A 24,661-nucleotide genomic window follows, 5' to 3' on the forward strand; every position below is an offset into this window, starting at 1 on the left:
TCTATGATACATGATTCATGGACCTGTCTGATCTATCAAATGCTGTTCATTTAGTTGGAACAGTTGGAAACCAACAGAACCATGCCAAGAATGACTGAAGATAAAACAGAAGAAATTATCTGGTCAGACTTTGAAAACAGAATTTATGTCCATCTGCAAGTGATAAGTACAGATTATTTTACAGACATACTCCGAAAACAAAGAGGAGCCTCAAATAAAAGTCACTATCTTTCAAATTTGATGCCACTACCCAGGTAAACTTTATCTAATCCAGTGGTTTGTTGTTCCTCAAAGGTGCTCATCGCTTAAACCTTGTTTCTAGGCGGAATTCTACACCCGACTCCCAGAAGTTGCTCAGCGCCAGCCAATCAGATTGCAATTGCCATTTTCTGCTAGTTCTGCCAGTTTTGTATGCAACTTGCATCAGACGGTCAGTGAATGGCAGAGACCTATCAAGCCTCCTCCCTCAAACACTTTGAACAGCATTAGCATTTTAACAGTTTTAAGAACTTTCTTTTATCTCAAAATGTATCTTTCAGCTTCAGAATATTGATATACAGGGTATGATGCATGGTGAAAAAGATGACTTGGACTTCCTGTTCAGTCATAGCACAGGAATGTGTGCCCAATGAAAACGCACACACATGAATACTGCATTCATATCTGTGCACAGTAAGAAGCCTGTCTAATCAATAAACTCCCCTGAAGTCAGCGGGTCTACATAATGCTTGTGACAGGAAAAGCATCTCTGTGTGTTCTCTAAGCTCACCTGCGGCGAGGACACATCATACGGCCACTAAAAGAGTCAGTGATGGATAGAGAAATGCAAAATCAATAGATAAACCTAACATATGGATCAATCACCTTGCTCTGTCTTTTCCTCCTCCGGTCACTTCATTGATCTGTTCCAAAATCTAGTGAGCCGTCTTGTTGTTTTACTGTCTTTAAACGCAGTTACCTGCTAAGAGAGCATCTCAACTGAAATGAGTGACTGATTTGTAACATTCTACGTAGGCAGAATCAACATGGACATAAATAAACTGCAGGAAACTCGACTTACAAATATTACAAAAATACAAATATTGGGTAAAATATATATTTTTGTGTGTGTAAATTTTTGGTCAAATGTATATATAAATGTAAAGAAATTTATAATGTTACAAAAGATTTCGATTTCAAATAATTGCTGTTTTTTTATTATTATTTTTTACTTTCTATTCATTAAAGAATCCTGAAGAAAATGTATTATGGTTTCCACAAAAAAATAAGCAATATTTTTGAGCACCAAATTAGCATAGTAGAATGATTTCTGAAGGATCGTGTGACACTGAAGACTGGAGTAATGATGGTGAAAATTCAGCTTTGTCATCACATGAATAAATTAGATTTTAAATTAATATATTAAAATAAAAATTGTAATAATATTTTACAACATAAGTGTTTTTTATGTATTTTTGATAAAGTAAATGCAACCTTGGTGAGCAAAAGAGACTTTTTTTTTAAAAACAAACAAACAAACAAACAAAAATCTTTAAAAAAATCACTTCATAGCTGCATAGGACATGGTAAAAACCCAAGAATATTTTCAACATTTCTCTCACTTGTCTGTTCTATTGGATAGATTTTTCCAGTACATGATGGGATTGCCTCCATCATGAAGGATACATGCAATACTGCCTTAGAATTCATCCAAAAGATATCTTGTAAGGAAAAAAATACTGCCTAACTTCTGGAACAGCCCTCGTGTTGGAAGTTACTTAAAATGCTGCACATGTAGGCAGCTCATCAGAGCCCAAGTCTTATCTCTCATCCATCAACCTCACTGTCATTCAGCATTGACACTCTCTCCCTCTGATCTTCTCCGTATCTGTCGTGGGAACCAGCTGCTGGGCCCTTGGGAATCTATGCCTTATTTCTGGTCTGATCTGGCTAGACATCCACCACAACATCTCCTCTCAGAGATGCAGATCTCTGCATGGTTACGTGCCACTCAAGTTACGTAACATGCACTGAAAACAAATGTTGCTAGGCCTGTTTTTGATGTCTTTCCACGCACTCCTATGTGGTTTAGGTCAGGATGCTCATATCCGGAGAGAATACTCAAACTCTGAGAACGAGAACATGACATTAAATTTTAAACACACACATGAGTGAAGTAGGAGATAATGGGGCTGTGTAACAAGGTTCCTGAGAGCTGCTGCAGCATCAGGCAGCTTGATAAAAGAATGATGAAGGAATATAAAAAAAGGCAATGTACTACAGAAAAAAATGAGGACAAAGAATATTTGACTCTGTGTTAGAGTTTAATTGAATCTTTTCCCTGGTTTTCTTCATATTAGGAGCTGGAATGTAAGCAGATCTACTAGCTCTGTTTTCAGCCTCGAACCATTTCTCTTATTCAAATATTTGTATTATAAACACAGGCTAAGAGTTATTTGTGTAAAATAAAGCATACATGAATAACCCGTAGCAGATCTATACAGGTGGAGCTGGGGAAGGTGGAGGGTTTCTGAAAGCGCGTAACTGCTACAGCAGACACTGACTAAGTATTTGAAAGTTGAGCACCCATTAATAACGTGCACACATTCATTTTTCACAATAAGACCTGGACCATGTACACATTTCAATGCGGATTGTTTTTTTCAGGCTTTGCAAAGAAGCTGTTCCTAAAGAATGGAACAGTAAAAACTATACAAAAGGTTTCAGAAAGTGCTGTTTCTCTTTTCAAATGCAAAGAGGCCCTTTACATAGTAGTCTGAAAGCAAATGGTCAGGAAAAGGATAATTGAATAAATGTAAATTGAGGAAGAAGGCGAAAAATAGTCTTAAAGTACATGTTTTGGTACAAGAAACCTTTTACTAAGATTCTAAATTGACAGTTACCAAGGAGCAAACAAACCACAAAGCAGAAATGTCCAATGCTAGTTACCAACACACTAATCGGCCAGTGGAAGTACACTAAATGATAATATTAGAATGGCGACTACAGCATGAAAGGTCTTTGAACTACCAGGAGGAGAATAACAATTAAATTCAAGCAAAATTAGGATTTTCCCTTCTCCTCTGAATAATGGATCTACAAGACCAGAATTTAGGCAGTGCCTCTAATTCCTTTTAAAGCCTCTATTGGTCTTCCTGCTGTTGCCGTGGTTATAGATGGCCACGGTGTGATTACACACTGAGAACCGAAAGCTTAAGTGTGCTCACACTGTGCCATGGATGCTGAAGAGTGGTTGCCATGGAGACAGGGAGGCTACATATGTTTCATTAATTTCAATGCATATCACATGATGTGGGCTTTGAAGGTCAGGGCTCAATTATCCATAAATAGCAGGTTCGGTTCTAGCAACAGTAAAAACAGATTTAGAATCTTCCAGCCTGGGTGATTGGAATGGCAGCTTTTCATAACTATTCCTTCAGTTTACCACAACATGTGCTACACAAACAGTGCAGTCTAAATCTGAGACCACCAGTAAAACGGTTTCTATTTTTTCTCCTTTAAAGTGCCCTATTATGCTGTAGTAATATAGCTGTTTGTAAATGCAAAAGCTCTGCAAGGTTGCAAAGATCAAAGACCACAATAGTTATTGTGTCCCAAAAGAAAGATTCGATTCTGAACTGTCAGAAACGTTCGTTACAAATTTGCATAATGCTAGCCTATGGTGTTCATTAACTACCAGCAAACAACATCTGTTCCCTTCAAACACTGTAGTTGTAGCTGAAGTTTTTGCTTTGTGTTGTCGATATGCGTGGCGAAAGCAAATCCACTTTGCATGACTCATGCTCGAATTGATATGGTAAAACCGACGCCATCATTACTGTTCTTATCACTGTGTAGCAAGTGCTGAGGGAGCCTCCAGAGTTGATTCAGATACGGAAATCGGGATTTCGTTTCCGACACACCTTGTAAGCGGTAGACCAATCACAACAGACTGGGCCATCTGACCAATCAGAGCAGTGTAGGCTCTCGGAAAGAAGGATCCATGATTAAACGAAGATGACTGAAGAGGAGATGCAGCAATGTATATAATCAGAAAAATAAATAGTTTTTTTGACTAGATGCATGTGAACTTACTGTGGAGACCTCCAAAACAAGTATGAACCGTTAAAATAGCATAATAGGGGCACTTTAAGAATGTTTAATGTTTAACAACATGTTTAACAACGTTTAGTTGGATAATTGAAATTAATATCATAATCTCTTAATTAGTGTTTAATGTTCAAAATCCTAAAACTTATTTCCAGGTTTAAATGGAAACAAAAACAAAAATTTGATTTTCATTGTGATCTAATATTTTTTTTACATATATATATATATATATTGGGATCCCACTGTATATATACACATGCACACATTTGGGGGATAATCCTAACAAAATTATTTAAATTATTCAAAGTATATAGAACTCAACTTTGTTTTTGTACATAAGTTTACATTCTGTTTATTTGAATTTCTGTACTTTGGGTGCTATTACTAGAAGAAAGAGGCTTTTTGCCTCCAGGGTAATATAAGGCAAATCTGTGTGTCTTTATGTGAACTGATGGGCTGAATATTTCATAAAATCGTTTTTGAATCATCAGAAAAAACTGGAAAGATGAAGGAATCTCATAATTTGCCATGTATGTAAGAATTTAGAAATTAGAAAATGCCAGGCAGTCTGATTGAGGAAAGACCACTCCCCAAGAAGACAAAGGACCTTTCTCGAAATTAACATTTGACTCTCTCTTGAGAAACTATAGCATCCCCGAGTCAAACACCTCCCCCATGTTTTCTCTCTCTCACGCTGAGATCACCAGATATTCACCCAAAAATCTATATGGTTTAATGTGAATAATTATCGTATTATACATGTTTGGTATCATTTGAACTGTCTCAGTGCGACTGGTACAAATGTCAAATTCCCAAAGAAGTAAACCAAAAGGTAATAATGTTCTTAAGAGTTTAAAGATAACTTGCACACAGTGGAGGGTGTGTCTTCCAGGCAAATGGCATCCTGCTCCCAAAAGGTCTAAACTCTGAATGCAAATTCCCATTGTTAGCAAATGTTTCCATGTGAAAGAAGTTTCTGTCTATATAAAGAAATGCAACAAGAGGCTCAGGGCGATTTGTAATGAGATCGGCCCATTATATGTATCTTTCAGACCCTCAGCATCATGTATTTTTTGAGTCAGGTACATCTTTTACTCTTTATCTCTGATCATTTGAAATTGGCATGATACATTTACCTGACATAATACATTGTTACATTTGATTTTATTCTGAATTACTCTGAAATTATTTTCTCAAGTATATTAAGTGAAGTCTTAGGTTTCCGCAAATCTGCATCCAGGGTTAAGTACATACTAGATCCCAGTTTAGATGGAGCGTGAGGCACATCTGGTTGGATTCTAAATTCCTGACTAACTGCGTGATTTTAACTTGTTATGCAGTTGCAAATAGGGGGCTAGATAAAAAAAAATACTATTAAGGTAATAGCAAACATTATCTTATTGTACTAGTCATATCCTCTGGTTATTGTTTGGGCTTTAACTAAGTTGTTATATGGGCGACTGTAGGGGGCTACATGGGTACTTTTTAACAATAGCAAGCGTGTATGCGGCATTGCTGAACTGCTTTAGCCATAACCTCTGGTTATCTATCAGACTGGCAAGTCTGTGATTGTGAGATTTGCGTAAACGGCCGGCGCGAGACTCTATGAGCGACATAGCTTTCTAATGAACGAGTAAAATATAGAGTAAAGAGTTAAATAGAACAATCAAATGTATTGCTTAACTATTATATAATTGACCAATAACCAATTGGCATTCTAACCTAAATTTGAGGTCGTGATAAAATGGAGTCAGATAAAAAGCTTAATTGGAATTCAATTACTTTGCCACGCGGAAAGACAGTAACGCGCAGAGACCTTCACCCGTTCTATCGGACACTGCCATTGGACTGATTTAGACGGGCTTACATGTACATTTCTGCTCTCTTAGTTTTTTTCTACCTCTCTCATGCACAGGTATACAGATACACATCTCTTATCTTTAAAGGGACAATATATCTCATGAAGCTATTAGAAAGGAAAAGACACTGCCATTTGCAGTGGGTTTATCTAATTTAGGTTATACAGGAAAATACTGCCGGTGGAAACATGGCTGTGTAAAACTAAATTCAACTGGTATAAGTATCCTTGACCACTTATACCAGACCCTTGACTTCAAGGAAGAAATAAAACTTCAAGGAAGTGTATAATATGTGGCTACTTTAAGTAGCTACCAGCACCAACATCCTCACTTGACCTCCTCATAAACAAAAGATCATAAATTGCTCGGGGTGACAGAGGCGAGTCAGCATCCGATGAATGAATGCTCCCGGCTAAGCCAATCTGAGACCGAAATTATGGTATGGTGTGACATCTGTGTAACAAGTTGCTATGGGAATAGATCAAAAAGCATCTGCTGTGTAAACTCACCAGCGACGCTTATGTCTTACACTCCATCAGACACACAAATGCTGTGAGACAGAGCAATACTAACGGACACTTACTGTACATGTGCTTTCATTACAAATACACTCACACACATTAATCGCATGCAGCACATTAATGGTGGGTCTTTCTGAGCATTCTACCAAACACACACCTCTATGGCAACCTTTCATTATCATAGAAATCATTACACTGGCTTCCAGGATGTAAAATGGCAGTTAGTAGACACATTTTTTAAGGATTAGATATGTTTGATAAATTGTTGTAATATAAAATTACCAAGTAGAAAAAGTAAGTGGTTTAAGGGTGCGCTCACAGGTGTGGTTCGATTAAAATGATCTCTGGTGCGATTGCCCTGTTAGTGTGGTCCATTTGAATAAGTGTAAACCTCCTCTTCCAAACGAACAGAATGGTGCAGTTTGACTGAAATATGAACACAACATGGACCAAAGACATCAAAACAAATCCAAAAACAGGATGTGATGTCACAAGATGCGACCCTGTGGCGACGGGTCGTAACATCTCCCTTCCCTCCTTCAGAAAACGAGGGTTACATACGTAACCAAGACATTCCCTATCAGTAACGTCAAACGTGATCTGACGAATTGGGATCCCTACCTAAGCGCCACTATTGCTGCCCCTTGCAGCGCTCCGCGTAAGCCACCTGATCCCCCCCGCACCTACTGGGGCAGAAGTTGGGACAGGGCTTTACGCCCGAAGAAAGTTGATCCGCATGACCCATACAATGAGATTATTGGATAACACTGGGAAACCGTGCCTTTCCCTTCTGCTGGCCACCATGACAGAAAAAAGAGCTGGTCTGAGGTGTACAGGCGCAAAGCGTGGACAGAACAGAGCAAAGCTAGGGCTGGGTCTGCCTCCTCCAGGGGCAGCACCTGCAGTTTCACCACCTGGTCCCTGAAAGGAGTGGTGGGAACCTTGGGCAGGTATCCAGGCTGGGATCTTACGATAACGTGAGAGTTGGCTGGTCCAAATTCCAGGCACGATTCGTTGACCGAAAATACTTGCAGGTCCCCCACCCTCTTGATAGAAGCCAGCGCAGTCAGGAGCACCGTCTTCATTGACAGAATTCTCAGCTCAATTGACTGCAGCGGTTCGAAGGGGGCTCTCTGTAATGCCATAAGACCCAATGAGCACTTTATGCAATAAGGGTTTTCCTGTATCTTATTAAATATCTGTCTGTATTCTACACAATCCTTTGAGAATGGCAGCAAAAGGAGAGAGAGCGAAGTATCGTAATGGATGAGTTTGCATATTAGCCATGCTGCACTTCAACATGAAATGGGAGCAACGTAATGGCCTTTGTTTTTCTCCCCGGAGCTCTCCATGGTGCTGATACAGAAGTAAAGGGCATTAATAGTCGGCTACATATAGTTTAATACACAAGGTATACAGAGCACCACGGTACCATCTCGAACCAAGATTTAAAACAAGCCCATTCTTTGTGTACAATTTTGTCAATTTTTACATGCTACTCCTACAGTCAAATGCCTCATCTCAACAGTATGCCCTTTCAGCATTTTGTTCTATTGAGTGATTTTGCTGTTCAATCCATCTGTGTTTTCTGGATCACTGCAGCCTGCAGTGAGTGTGACGGCGAGCAACTTCTCTCAACCAGACACTGAGGGCCATCAGCCCTTTACTGCTGGGAAGTCCTGTAGAACTAAAGAAGGAGAAACCGAGTAGCAGGAGGTGGTCACAGGGGGTCATGACCCATCTAGAGGGATTCGTTTAATATGTTTGCAAAACAGCTGCCAGTTTCATCACTGAAGTATATAAGTTATCGCAACATCTGCCTTAAACATAGATAACAGAAACAATCCCTTAAATACATAAGGGATTTGCAAAGCCCTCTTAATGTTCTGTGCATAAAATGGCATTCAAAATTGTTTAGTGGGATGCCGCCTGCACATACATAGTTATTTATTTATGTATGTATGTATTAATTATAATAGTTTTTCCCCCCGATATGATTATACTGCATCTCATCAAGAAAAAAAAAAACGAAAAAAAAAAAAACTTGGGTACTTTAGTGCTGTTCTAGGTCACCATCCTCCTTTCCTCTTAAACTGAATAGCTCCACTCAGGACATTATTGCAGGTCCCTGAAATAGTCTTGCTGTCTTGCATTTGGCCTTGTTTTCTCAAAGATTTGATCATATAGTTTGATAGTGCAGGAAAAGCATTCAAATTTACTGGCAACACACACACACACACACACACACACACACACACACACAGATTAGAAAACTCTTCCTTGAGTCTGAGAATGCATACTTTAGTTGTTTTTTTTCAATGAATTATCTTATAGTCAAAGCAAACATTTACCTCTTATTTTTTAATTACCATTTGAAATATAGTGTTGTACTGGACTGGCTTAGACTGTCAACTGTTTTTAAAAGCCAATATTGCGTGCAATCATATCCATTATGATGATTCTTAATCAATAAAGAGTTCAATATAAAGAGCAAGAAAATAGTATCATTCAGACTCCATCATGCAGGAGTGGCATCTATAAATGGATGCCATTTTTGGGAGGGGGAGGGAGGGGGGTAGCCCTTTTCTAACTGCTCTAGTCTCTTGCTTTCAATCAGTATTGATTATCTTTCACCATCTCCTGCACTCCTAAATACTCCTATTTCCTCACTCCAAAAACACACGCAGACACACGCGTTCACATGCTCAAAGTAGTTCTGCAGCAATGGCACAGGCCATTAGCAACAATCATGAGAGCTTGTTTGTAACTGAACCTGAAGGAACAAATGACTGAGCTTGGAGCCAACGAGTAGGTGTGGAGAGCTTTATTTAAAATAGAACTGATGAGAGCAAATGAAAGCTTGGTAAAGCATGTGGACACCCCCTTATAATTAACAGCTTTGGCTTTTTCAGTGCATAACTAACAAGTACATAAAATCAAGCAAACAGCCATGCAATATCCTTAAACCAACATTTTGAGAAAAATGAGGCTTACATCTTGTGTTTCAGCAACACAATGCACTTCTGCACAAAGCCCAGACCTGAATTCTGAACACCTGAGGGGAATTTGCCGAATTTTATTCAGCAAGAATGCATTAAATTGATTTTAAATCCATTTTCAAATTAATGTTGTTCTTTTGAACTTTCTAGTCAAAGAATCCTTTAAAAAAACTGGATTCTGTTTCCAAAAACTGTTTCCACAGCACAACTGTTTTCAACACTGATAATAATGAGAAATGTTTCTCGAGCAGCAAATCAGCATATTAAAATCATGTGACACTAAAGACACTGAAAATTCAGGTTTGCCATCACAAGAATAAATTACATGTTAAAATATAAGACAAAAGTTATTTTTAATTGTAATAATATTTCACAATATTACCATTTTTACTGTATTCTTGATCAAATAAATGCAGCCTTGCTCGGCATAAGAGACTTCTTTCAAGAACATTCTGTACCAAATAATTCAGTCAACCTGAAATAAATCAAAACTGCATCTACAGTAAACCAAAGCGCCACGCACCACACACTGACCTATCCCAGCTTGTTTACATTACACCCGATGCCGTTTCACCATCACTTGAGCATCCTGTAACAGCTACGTCTTTCATAAACACAGTTGAGCACAAATAAGCCTCTCTTCTCAATCTCAACCACATTCTAAACACTCTTTCGGACGGTTTGAGGAATTTGTCGATGTTCACAAAATCTCATTATGGTCAATTTCGCCTTTTTCCTTTTCTCCACTAGCATATATCAACTTGCATATAATCTACTATAATCCATTGTAACGTTTTCTTACCGATCCTTCTGTCTCTGGTCAGGGTAATAAACAAAGGCAGGGAATAAACAGCAATTGGTCTTTCAGGAAGAGCCCAGTGCTACAGGACAGTCCGATTGTCTGGCGGTCAGGAAACATGAGCTCTGGAGGCTGGCATGGGATGGCCGCCAACACCACCAGCAATTACCCAACAAACACTGCTTCCAGAAAGATGATGTCATCATTACAATAGCCAAGCCTCTCCATCGTTTCGATTTTTATATTACTGAGAAGTCGTAGTAAATCTCAACTCAGGAACAACTGTCTAACTAGAGCCATGCTGTTTTATTTTTTAAATCATGACATGGCCACTTAACAGCCACTTATTTTAGAATCCATTAAGAAGATCCAGCTGTATGTAATGATGCTCTGTGCTGCCTCATCATGATTCATGGTCAAAACTGTTGACTTACTTAGTCATTGTGAGTCATTCACCTTCTAGTAAAACAATTAAAATGCAAATGATGGGGTGAAAGAAGACTTCTTTCCAGATTGTGTCCTTAAATTTCAGACTGCAGTGTGACAGCATACAGTATATATTTGTAACCCTCTGGTGCTTTTCAGTCATTTTTTATTGAAAAATGTAATGTTTAAAAAAAAAAAAAATGTATTTACTTCATTGTAATGGTACAAAACTTTTGGCACTTGCTATGTTAACATAAAAAAAAAATCCTGTACGTGATTCGAAAAGGTTAAGTGGTCCTGAAAAAAAGTCACATTTGTAGGCCTACGGTTCACATTGGAAACGAATGAAAAGCTCATTTCATCTAGTGGAAATGTTTGGTACTGCGCCCAATCAAAATCTTACCGAAAGTTCACTTTTTGAAAATGGTGGCTTTGATTTTCTCACAGTTTTAGAGTAAAACTTCTTTTGAAAAATATACATTTTTAAATACATTTTTAAAATAGTATTTTTATGAATTTTTCATAATAATAAACTTAAACTTCTATGACTCTTTTAGTTTCACTTTTTAAACTTTCAATTCAACAATAATCTGCCAAGTTTCTTCTTTAAAAATAGACCAAACTTTAGTCTGTGATCCAAATCATTCAAGATTTACAACAGTTTAAGTTAAGGAAATTTAATTTTCAGGTCTATATTCAAAAAATGATTAACAGGTAATAAATGGATCATAACGATTCCATAAATATAATTTAATACCATAAAATACACTAAAAATACAAAATATTAAATACAAAAATATTATCGAACCAAAATATAGTACATTCATTCATTTAATTGAAATGAAAAAAAAACCCATCATTTTTTGACCGCCACGCGAGGAGCACCAGAGGCTTAACACAAAAAAGCATTACATGTATTGTAAAGACAGATAGTCTACAAGCATGTTGCAAAGATTCAATAAAAGAATACGAACGAATCAATTTGAATCAGGCTTCAGTACCCTGGTCTAAAACAAGCCCAGCAGGACTACGAGAGCAGATTTTGTTTCCTTTATCTCCCTCTAATCATTCCTAGCCTCTCCAGGATGAGTCCTACTTCCATTCATCACTTTGACAGATAGAGCTTGTTCCCCCCTTCATCACCATTGACGGACATAATTAAATTCGGAGGAGGGGAAGAGGTCTGCGACTCCAAATTGAAAATGTAAAATTGTAAAACGTGGAAATTCCAATTTGTGAAAGTTAATATGGAGACTTTGAAGAATACTGGAAAAAGGGTTTGATAAAGTTAAGAATAGCACATCTCATAAAAGGTACTGTAAAAATAAAAATGCAGAGAAATGGAACTGCAGACCCTCTTGGTAACCATAGGAACCATGTGAGGAGGCAACAAGCCGAGTCCTAATATAAAAGGGAGGGAATACCATCCACCATTGGTGAACCCACATTCACATTCACCAACCCACATGATGGCTCATTTTCACACCATAGGGAGGCTTTAAAGAGGTAGTTCACCCAAAAATTGCATCATTTACATGACCTCATGTTGTTCCAAACCCATATGCTGTTGTTTTTTGATCCAGTGAAATGCAAAGAAATAGCTTTGTGTGGAGAACAAATATGGTGCCTTTAGATGCGTCAGATTGGACGAACAACATTGATGTCCAATTTTCAGCAATTTTTTTTTTTAAATTTAGGTTTGACAGATAGTTTGTTTCTCATAAAACTATTGAATGGTTTCAGGAGACTTGGATTATAATGCACCTCTCCTATGATGCTTTTTTGTGTCCTTCCTGACAGACTTCGAACTGTTGTTTCATGGACAACATCTTTTCCCGAAGATTCTTCAATAAAATAAATAAAGGTTTGGAACAACATCAGGGTTTGTAGAGGAGCTTCAATGAGTGCCAGCTGAGAATTTATTTACAGATATTATTATTATTATGTATTTTATTTCAATTAAAAAAGCAGTGTGAAAACAAGTAGAGTGAATAATTGTTAAAGCGGGACACTTAAGGATAATTAGCATTTACCATCATCTGAACTTTATATTTTTCCATTACAATTAAGCAATAACTTTATCTTAACTTTCTCATCTGAAGCAAGTGTGTAAATAAAAAAATAGCAGATAATTCTGTCATGACAAATGGTAAATGGACTGCATTTATATAGCGCTTTCACAGACCCAATGGCCACCAAAGCGCTTTACATTTGCCTCACATTCACCCATTCACACACTCATTCATACACCGACGGGCGACGGCAGCCATGCAAGGCGCCATCCAGCTCGTCGGGAGCAGCTGGGGTTAGGTGTCTTGCTCATGGACACCTCGACACTTGGTCAAGTGGAACCGAGGATTGAACCACCAACCTTCCGGTTTGTAGACAACCCACATGAACCACTGAGCCACTGCCGCCCCATGCCAAACAACTCTCTGAGTGTTTGGCATGGTAATGGAAATGACAAAGTTAATATGTTTAGTTTTGCCGGAATAGATCTGCTACGCTGCTGCTGTGAGCAAGTAAGACATGCAGCTGCTGTAATATATATTATACATGAATAACCCGTAGCAGATCTATACATGTGGATCTGGGGAAGGGGAAGGGTTTCTGAAAGTGTGCTGCAGCTGCCACAGAAAAAGCTGACCAGTATTTGAAGGTTGAGCAGAAGCTCGTTGGCTACTGATACAGCAGGAACCAATCAGCTGTGCCCTGCAGAGATGCTTCATGCACATCTTTAATTATATGTAAGTGTAATTTTAAATATGATTCTATATCAGTGTGTAGGCTACTTGTCTAAAACAAGTTTTTTCAATAACCATGCATAAACAATATTCTCTCAAAAATACAAACATGTACATACATGTTGCTCACATATTATGGTATAGCCCTGTTTGTGCTAAATAGAGTGTAATTACACCTGTGCCATTAATATGTTTATAAGCAACTGAAAAAAGCACAAATGTCAGGGCATGTCAAAACATCTCAAGGACCCCAAAAACACCTTAGACCCCAGAGGGTTAACTCCATTATCTGACCTTGTCATGACACAAAGATTACTAGTCCCCATTATCAGTCATTATATTCTTAATTTCACTTCCTACACACACACACACACACACACACACACACACACACACACACACACACACACACACACACACACACACACCTTTCCTTGAGGTATATGGTGTCCTGCTTGTCCAATCAGAATTGGCTACCTGTGCATCAATCTCCCAGTCATACACCTCCACCTCTGGCATGTGAATCAGTGGACGTGTTGAGAGACAAATTTAGTAAAATTTTTTGTCTTCGCCTATATGGCTTATGCTTTGAAATAATACAATCTGATATCGATCATTGAAAATCAATAAAATGATCAGATTACGAGTTTTCCCGTGTACAACTGCAATAAACATTCATTCAAAACGCTTCTTTTAGAAGATCTCATTCTAGAAGCCCTTCATATGCTGCTGAGACGAGCATTTTGCGCATCTCCAAGGAAACGGTTTTTACAGAATGCAATGTGGTAGGCTACTAAATAGTACAAAATGTAGTTACATTAATACAATAAGCATAAAAAGCCTACCTGAGTCAAAATGAGAGCTCAGCGCAAAACTAGGGTTGAAAAACGACGCAGACATGACCAGCAGTGTTACCGTGCCTAACATGCTGAAGATAACGTGAAGTCCAGCAACGATGTCTCTGATGTTAAAATAAAGAGTTTATTTTCTGGTCAAACAGGTCATTCCCTCGCTCCTCCATGTTAAAGAGCCAGAATAGGGGAATAGCCGGACAAATCCACTGGTTATGCAGTCCATTATGGATATGTTTCACCGCAAGCCATTGCCGTGTTCATTTGAATCTTCTCTGGTCATTTTCAAGGAGAGGGTCTCTGCGGTTGCTTCTTCTGCTTCTCTGCACCAAACGACGCGCGCGCGCGCCCTGTGGAGCATTCCTTTATGTGTCCGACTGGAGAAGAAAAACCGAGACAAATTCTGCCATTCGTTTCCTTCGAATGTTTTGAGCCTAATTGAACTGTTTGTTAATAAGACTGATGGGAGCTGTTCAGTGCTGAAAGACACAGCGCCATCTTGCTCAGCGATTCCTGACTGATTCTGCGGGAATCCGCGGAGGGGAGGAGATTGCGCCACAAGCGCAGCTGTGACTGACGCTAATATTTAACGTAGCCTAAACGATCAAAAGTAATTGACTAGACTAAAGTGTCGAAATTATTCTTTTTTTTTTTTTTGGTACATTACAATTAGCGGAAATGTTTTATGCTTCACAACTTATATGTTGATGAGAGTACTGGGGGAACAGCTGGATTCTTGCATAATTGCACATAGGCATAATTGCTTATTATAAAACGTAGGCTATATCTTCGACTTAGAGCTCTGATTGGATGAACTACTTTAAAAGATGACGTACAACTACCAATAAATACAGATCGTTCCTTTAAGTGAACTCTGTATAATGCGCCATTTTTTACAACCACAAACTGCAGTAAGTTAACAAATAAATAACTTGGAGGAATAATTGCTTATTCAGATTATTATTGAATATTTGTGATTTTCTCTAGTATTTGTGGGCAAATCAAAAGAGTCTGACTATATAAGTGATGCCAACCATAGTTTACTAAGATTTTGCTAAACTATTTCCAAAAGGCAGGGTATGCAATTTGTTCCAGATTTTTTTCAGATTTGTTCACATTTTTTTGTTATGCTGGGTGAAAGTCACTTCACATGCTGATAGCAATCAATAAGTTAAGTGATCAAAATGTATTAATGCATATAAATATATATATCGTCTATGGAAGGCGAAGGACCATAACATGTTTGTCCAATCATTGCATTCGGTCCGAATGTAAAACAATAAATAATAATATTTAAAATGAAAACAATTACTTTTTCAATGTTCCAAGTTAAAAAAATAATATCGATTTGGTTGTGAGAAAAAAAAAGCTCTCGGATTTCATCAAAAATATCGTCATTTGTGTTCTGAAGATGAACAAAGGTCTTACGGGTTTTGGAACAACATGAGAGTGAGAAATTAATTACAGAAATTTCATTTTTGGGTGAACTATCCCTTTAAGAAATGTTTCTTGAGCACCAAATAAGCATATTAGAAGGAACATTTGACACTGAAAATTTTAAATTCAGCTTTGCCATCACAGATATAAATTACATTTTAAACAGTAAAAATAAATCCATTTAAAAAATAAATAAGAATAGAAATGTTCCCTTGAAAAGCACAACAGAGAGAACAAAGGCACAGGGTCTGACACTAAGTATAGCACAAGATAAAATACTTTCTCATCAAAGTCAATATACTTCAGGAGTCCAGTATTTGCCTTCAAAGAACATGTCCTGTTCCCAAATCTGAAGACTAATGAACACATATGCCCTTACACTGTGTTTCGTTGTCCTAAATGGAAGCTGGTTCAGAGGCTAGAGTCATAATGTCAAGCATTCTGTTTGTCTGAGACAACATGTCACTCTGTCAGGGTTGCCGTGGAAACACTGTGGATAGCGAGCGTGTTCATATAGCGCTGAGATGAATGTTAAAAGCACCTTTTTCTTTTCTCTCTCACACTTTTCTCTAACTCAGACGCACTGCTGAAATATGCCTCTGCCTGTGGGTGAAACAGAAACTTATATTTGTTGGTTGCTTTTCCTTCACCAACAAATTTAATTAAAAACAGAAAGTAGGAAAAAAGGGGCTTTCAATTTATAATACATACATATAAGTCCATTAAAAGTTTGGGGTTAGTAAGATGAATAATAGTTTTATTCAGTAAAGACAGATTTCCATTACAGACAATCTGTTCTTTTAAACTTAATAAATAATCCTGAAAAAAAAATTATCACCGTTTTACACAAAAATATTAACAATTTTCAACATTAGTAATAGTAAAAATGTTTCTTGAGGAGCAAATCATCATATTAGAATGATTTCCGAAGAATCGTGTGACACTAAAGACTGGAGTAATGATGCTGAAAATTTAGCTTTGCCATCACAGGAATACAATCCATTTTAAAATATATTAAAATAGGACAGATATTTCAAATTGTAATATTAGTTCTTGATATTACTGATTTTACTGTATTTGTGATCAAATAAATGCAGCCTTGGTGACTTCTTTACTAAACAGAAAAAATCTAGATCATGAAAGCTGATGATGTACAAATGTATAGTACACGCATTTAGTAGTTATAAAATAATCATTCTGGCTAATAGTGCATTGGATCTGAAACATAACCTCTTAAAGGCTGCTCAGACAGGAGACTTTAGCTCCAAAATTAGTTTAGTAACTGGCTAGACACATTGAGTGAGAAATTAGGAGTGTATAAGTGGGACAGGGACTGAAGGCAAGAGGAAGGGAGTGTAGTTCATCCACAACAGATTTATCAGGTATAAAACATACATACATATACAAAGCATTACATTGAATCATGAACATTTTAGCTCTACACATGACCCCTGGGCCCTGGTTCAGAATTACAAGTAAATGACGTCAAACAGGGGGAATAGAACAGATGTTTTTTTAATTGATCTGAGAGTCCAGCACGGTCTTAAATATCCAGAGTAGACTAAATAGCCTCAAGCAACAACAAATGCCCTCAGAAGTTAAGCCTCCACCAGGGAGCCATAATCCCAGAATAACGTTAATATCAAATAATTAGACTTGAGCTCACATAATTAAACACAAAATTACCCTCCTCTGAACCATCCACACAAATGAAAGGGCTTAACCTTAAAGGGATAGTTCACCCAAAATGAACATTTTGTCATTTCTTACTCAAGTTGTTCCAAACCTGTATGAGTTTATTTCTTCTGTTAAACACAAACGAATATTTTAAAGAATGTTGGTAACCATGCAGACAGTTGATGGCACCCATTGATTTCCATAAGAAAAATAAATACTATGGAAGTCAATGGGTGCCGTCAACTGTCTGGTTACCAACATTCTTTAAAATATCGTATTTTGCGTTCAACAGAAGAAAGAAAGTCATACAGGTTTGGAACAACATGAAGGTGAGTAAATGATGACTATCCCTTTAACACAAAGCTTAACATATGACTTTTATTAACACAACAGTCAAATACATTTGCACACCAACCTGAGCTAATGTCCTTCAATAACACTGCAGGCTTGGTAAATATTAGCAAAACAAGCTGAGGAAAAAAAATCTCTATCACCTTGGTGTTTTATTTAATACTATACTTTGACATAGTCTATGCTGTATGATATCATGGTATTTCCACAGTACTCTAAGATACTTATACCATCACATTATAATTTCCAAAAAGCATGACACTGCCATGGTTCATATACCTATAGGAAAACAAGGGCATTTCCCCTGTCCCCCTTCTTTTGCTATTTTCTAGTGAGTATAAAGGTATTGGTTTAGAATACTACATGACATATCCTAAAATATATTTACAGAAAATTATAAACATTCAACATTCATAATCCTAAACAGACCGAGATCCCAAGAAAATAGGACTCAAATTTTAGGGGCTTGTGGTGATTAGAATGGAATTAAGAAAAAGTGATTTTATTTATTCATATATTTTGTGCTGTTATACTGTAGAAGACAGCCTGAAAGGGAAGGATTGATTCGCCTTGCTGCCAAACTTGTAATAATTGACTTTCACAAACATCTGTCCATTATGTGTGACTAGTGCATTATCTGACATTTGAAAGGAAAGAAGGACAAGTATTGGTACTTACAGACACCATTATTGCAAAATTGCAAGAGCACATGCTATAATTTCTATACAGAAGCCATATTGTGGTGATATTTTCTATGAAAAGAGCTCTCAGTAGATGTATATACTACAAGGCATTTGAATAAATTCGAATATAAATTATGAGTTGCTCATGAGGTTTGAAAGCATCTCTGAGAATCTCTGGTGTGCTCAAGACCATCTGAGCAAAGCTGAATTTGATCTGTGATCTTCAGCAGATTAAAGCTTCCTCCTTCTCAAAGAGAATATCAGCAGGAGGAAAATCATTACATGAATTCAATGAACACACACATGCAATACTTTAAAAAAAAGAGGACCCTATTATGCTTTTCAACTTTCTTTAATGTGTAATGTTGTTGTTTGAGCATGAAAAAGGTCTGCAAATTTGCAAAGCACAAAGTCCAATCCGAAGGAAGTTATTCTCTAAAACACTAAGCACTGTTTCTAAACCCCCTGAAACAACTCAATTGTAGATTGTAGATTGAGGTTTATTTTTCCCCGGGAACATGCACATCACAATATTCATCATATAAATAATTCCTGCCAAAGGCATACTCAAAAGAAAGGGACGAGGCCTGGTTGAGTTAAGTTAATAGTGTCTTGGTTATGGTAAGGGGAATGACATTTTCGAAACACGTTCGAAGTGGCTGACCAATCACAACACACTAGTCCAGCCGACCAATCAGAACATATTGTGCTTTTCGGAAGGAGGGGCTTACCAGCAGTTTTTGTGGTTAAAAAGTACAAAGTTTTTTTTTTTTTATTATAATAGAAATTATACCAGTCGAAAAACCAGCAAAAAAACGTCAAACAAGCTCTTTAGCTCTGCCCACTCCCACGAAGCAACGCAAATGACGTAATCGAGATGGTCTCCATGCTCTCAAAATACTTACAAATTTGCATATACAGTATATGCATATTTTGCAATAAACTTAAAATATAGTTTTATACTGTATATATCGCAATGCTTCATGGGATTGTAGTTCTTTCTATCACTAAAGTCGTTAAGTACAGTCTTGTTTGTGTTTTTGTCTGATTTTCAAATACTTGTAACGCTTTAACAAATACTTATTATTATTTTTTTTTAATCCCTATGGGAGAAATGAATGGAAAAAATACTTCCGGAACCGCTGAAAAAGTGGGTGGGCACTGTTGCACTCAAGCCCGAAACTAAACAGAGCGTTTCTTACAGACTGGGAAGGGAGGTGCAGCAACAATGTAAAATATATGAAAAATAATGTGGTTTTTAAACATTCAAGAATGAAAACCTGTTCTAGTAGACCCCAAAATCTAAATAAAGACTTTGTAAAAGTGCATAATATGGCCTTTTGATGGCACCACATGATGTGTGATTAAATTGCATATTATGACAGCTATGAAAAATGCTGTGTTTTTTCATTATGAGGCATAAATACATTTCTAAAAGGAGAAATTTCATTTATTTCAGGATGCATCTTCGTGTTGTGAGTTATAACAGCTTACATAATAAATTGCCATGTCTTAGGATCCTTAATTTAAACCAGAAACCCCCCCCCCCCAGCCTTTCCCCCCATTTGTCATCTTCCCTCTTCTGCTCTGATCCACTTTGCTGTGTGGCAAACAGCCATCTAACTCAATTACATGCTTCATCCTTAACCGACTGCAACAGCCAACCAAAAGCTGGACACACAGTAAAGCGATTATACACAGGAGCATAACCTCACAGTGTGTGTGTGTGAACAGCTATCATAGTTGTCATTTCTGAAGTCTAGAGCCATAGGCGAAACGTGAGAGAGCAAAACACATCCACAAAATCAGCTCGATTTGTGTTTGCACAGCCAACTCTTGTGCTCTGCCATGTCAATATTAAGAGACTGAGAGAATTCAACTTCTGAATGTGAGGGGGAAACCATGTCAAGAGAAAGAAAGTGCGCAAAAGACAATAGGAATCATCTGAAGGCTAATTTATGGATGTTACACCTTATGGCTCTATTCACATTGCATAACACCACGAATATGACAAAGAATAAGGTTCTTTATTCTTCATAACAGGCTATAAATAGCTGGTGAAATAGTTTACTTCTTATTTTAGGCCTATTTCCTTTACAAATAACAGCTGGCATCATATTAACCTCAGGCCAAAAATAGATAAGTGCTGTGATGAACAATTAAGATACAGATGACAGATGATCAAAGTACAGTCTGTAATAGGAGGTTGTTGGTGGTGAAACAAGAACAATAATGCTGTTTCTATATCATGTTTCCAACCAGGTTTTTTAAGGTCACACTTTTGCTTCATTCGCATAAGTTGCATTGCCAGTTCATGGCTTTAGGGAAGTAAGATGGGGCCTCTCTGAAGGGCCATAGACACAAGATTTCATTCCCCTCATTAGTCAAATGGTGAGAGTTAATGGTCATTACAAGTATTAAAATATCCTGCACCGGTCCTGCCAGCACTCATTTATGATAACATCTTCGCCTCAGTCATTACTGAGGGTTTTATGCTTACACAAGCATGTTGGGAGCTAAAATGTTGTTCTACAGACACTTCCAAATGATTTCCAGCTGACATACAGCATGACTTTGGACTGCGGATGAAGTTGTTCTGGGTGCGATGGATCTGAGTGAAAAGACATTGATCAAATTCCCCATGCTGTGGCAACAAGGGTGATAATTCACTAAATTATAAGCATGTGGTTGTGCTACATAAAATGCTTTCTCATGTAACTGATAAAATGCTGTGGATATTTTTTGTATCTACATAAATTAAGTTATTTAAGTTAAAATTCAGTTTATTTTGGACCCAATATAGTCTTGTGGGCAGATCTGCGCAGTTGCCACTTAAAAATAATTAGTACTACATTTTGTTTTAAAACATTATTAATAAGGACACAAAGGAGAAAATAAATAAAGAAAAAAAGAAAGAAAGAAAAGAAAAATAAAGAAAAAAAATATGAAAAAAATATATACGTACAAAGATTTTAATAATAAAAGACCCTCGTAATATTTAATCAAAATAACTTCCCCTCCCAATAGCAGAAATCTCTTTTGAGTCTTTTCTGATGACGTGTTTAATGGCGCGCAGGCGGGACAACAAAATCAAGTCCCACTCCCACCCTTTATCCTGTTCGAGAAGCAGATTCACTGGAATATACGCCACAATAGGGAAGAAAAGACTATCGCACTTTCCGTTTCATGCTGACTTTAAGATGCGCAAAGACAACAGTGAACAGAACAGTGAGTGTAAAGAAAGCAGATAAACACTTCACCCACACGCTGTAATATTGTGAAATTCATCACATAACTGTAATTTCATAACTGCATTCACATCCCACCTTTACATCGTCAGTCTACTTGTAGCACTGTGGCATCAAGTCCTCATCTCTGGCTGAATAACAACTTTCTCAGGTATTTCTTGTCCATGCTCTCAGCCCCAGGCACCCCTGTCAGGTGAACACACAGGCCATTTTGGAGACCGCAAACAGTGGAATATCGACGTCTAAAAATAAGAGGTAAACGAACCACATTCAGTGCCTCCGTGCTCAAGTCTTTCACCTCAATCAATAATTACACAGACAGCACACTAAACTGAGATCTGAACACATTATTCAATATGGCTGCAATTAAAAACAATCAACACTAGATGGCAGAAGAGTATGCAAATGCAACGTTCATTAGCCAAGCTTGCAATTGACTTAGCATAAGATTTGTTCATCGTTAAAATTGTTTCTCTTTTATGGTATCAAAAGCACACAACACCAGTTCTTGAACACTGGGGTAAAGACTGCCGAAGCCTCTTTCAGTTTTCTGAAGCAAAGAGGACGCTGACACCGACAGACTAGACAGAGACGGTTACTTTTGATATGGAACAAATTCACAGCTCTCAGATTCTGTCAATTTTATTACGAAATTCTAACAATAAATACCGTTTTGGCGCTTTTAAATGTGACAGATCGCTGTAGCGCCTCATTTCAAATGGCACGTGAACAGATCATCTCTCTTCACTAGCCTAGTTAATAGTAAATAAACATGAATGATCAATAGGTGTGAGTTGAAAGATACAGTAACTTACCGAAATGTATATGCCTCATACATACTGTAATATCGACCAATCAGTGTTTTTCAACCGTGGAAAGGGGTCAATAAAATGCTGGAGTAGACTACAATGTCACATAACGTTACATTTACCTCAGGAAAGCCATTTAATGACTTTTTTAATGACTAAAAGAGTATTTTATAATATATTTAGTATTAGTATAAGTGAGTATTTTGCTAAATATGTGCACTATATTACATATTTATTATATTTTTTACTTATATCATTAAAATATTATAAAGTTGTTGTAATTAAAAGCAGTAGGCCTAGCCTATACCAATTATTGCACCATGCTGTCACTAAACTTAATAAAAATATGTGTAGTTATATGCTATCAAATGTTTTGACAACCACAATAGCCTACACTTATAGTGATGCACGTTCCCCCAGGGCAGGGGAGACAACAACACAAAATATGAGTAATAATGCAATAACATGTTCAGTATTATGATTTTTCTAGAAAGATATTGTCATGATGTATTTATTATTGCACTAACTTAGACATTTAAGTAATTTAGAAAATTAGTTTTAATAAATTTGAATGAAATCGTTTTGTTGAATATTGGATAGTTAAGACATTTTAAGATAAAACAACAACACATTGTTCTAATGTGATACTTTGAATTTACCTAAAATAAATTTATATTCTGTCTGAGCAAACAAATTACAATGTTTTTTTCCCCCAACAACTTTGACTGTTGTGTTCATAACAGTAGACCTGCTGTAGAAGAAGGGACAGGTAGAAGAGAAGTATCAAAAAAGTGCATAAACAAGGGAGAGAGTCGAGACAGATATATTAGGGAAAATGAAGAGAATGAAAAGGGAAGGGAAGTGAAGTGAAGGTGCAGTTCAAGAGAGAACCTTTAATTATTTTACCTGGCCCCAGTCTAAGGATTCAAACCTTTTTATGTGATTGCCATACAAAATATATACTGTAGTTCTCCGTGGTTCCAAAATTTGTTGTGGGTGTATGGGATGGCCTGGATAGGTGAGAGATTTCCCAGCCTGAAATTTTGTCCATGGCTCTCTAAATGGGCCATTGAATCACTGGTTCACCCAATTGATTTGCTCAAAATGCGGATTCATTCAGAAACAAAACTTGCCTATAGACGCACAAAAAGTTCTGCTCTGGCTTTATAGGTAATATTTTTGTTGGAAAAATTGAGCAAAAACAGACAATATTGTGTGTAAAATATATCACAATATTAACTTCTTATTTATTGAACTGTTGTATAAAATCATATTAAATTCGCACTCGTTCTATTCAGGATAAAAAAATGCAATGTGTGATAACGCTCAACTATATCATATGTAGGCCTAGATGAGAGACAAAAAAAATCATACGGGGACATTTTTGCTCCAATATGTTGAATTTTAGGGGCATTAACTGCATTCTACAGGCTACAGGTTGTCCTGCATAGTGTTCTACTACATTACCAATCAACTGTATCAAATGTAAGATGAACTACATAGGTCTTGGGCAGCTGATTAATTAAATTAAGGCGTTAAATCGACAACCTTAATATATATATATATATAAACTTAAAATAATAATCCCTTCCTTCTGTCAGGATATAATAGAGGTGTTTCTTTCAGTATGTATGTTTCTAGTTTCCTTAAAATTGATATTTTAAAATATATTAAAATGATATACATTTAAATCAATATGAAGTATGATATTGACTGATGACAGGTGGTGATGACTTTGTGCTCAGAGAAATGTGATCAAACCAAACATTCCTGAAGGAACTTCCAATAAAATGTACCATAGAATGTACAACACTGTAAAGTGGTGCAAATATTTAACTCCAATAAACAAATTGACATTGCATTTTGTCAGCTCACACCTTAGGCACATAGATAATTAAAATGAAGATGATGAAAATTAAAATAATACCGGGATGGATGCTGAACATTAGATTTGTAAATCTCTCTAAACACACAAGCATCCTCTTTTTTAATTTTAAAGGGCAAATTAATTTAACTAACCAAAAAAAAAAAAAAAAAATGGAGCCATATCATTTATTACCAACAAGACAATTTAAAAAAGATTTATTCTGAGCTTAAAAACCTGTAGGACCATCTTTCCATTTTCTATTAATTACCGTCAGTTTCCAAAAACCCTTAACCATTTTATA

At 36.9% G+C, this 24,661-nt stretch overlaps 1 protein-coding gene across 1 annotated transcript in view; it reads right to left on the reverse strand.

Annotated features, from left to right (window-relative positions):
* aatkb (apoptosis-associated tyrosine kinase b) overlaps positions 1–14,819 on the reverse strand; it is a 61,987-nt gene extending 47,168 nt beyond the window's left edge. Inside the window, exon 1 of the mRNA XM_056233682.1 lies at positions 14,283–14,819. Coding sequence (XP_056089657.1) covers positions 14,283–14,364 — 82 coding nt within the window. The 5' untranslated portion in view covers positions 14,365–14,819. The remainder of the gene's footprint in view (positions 1–14,282) is intronic.
* Between the last annotated feature and the right edge of the window lie 9,842 nt (positions 14,820–24,661).

The sequence above is a fragment of the Rhinichthys klamathensis genome, unplaced genomic scaffold (genome assembly GCF_029890125.1).
Source record: "Rhinichthys klamathensis goyatoka isolate OS25496 unplaced genomic scaffold, OSU_Roscu_1.1 h1tg000376l_1, whole genome shotgun sequence".
NCBI lineage: Eukaryota > Metazoa > Chordata > Actinopteri > Cypriniformes > Leuciscidae > Rhinichthys > Rhinichthys klamathensis.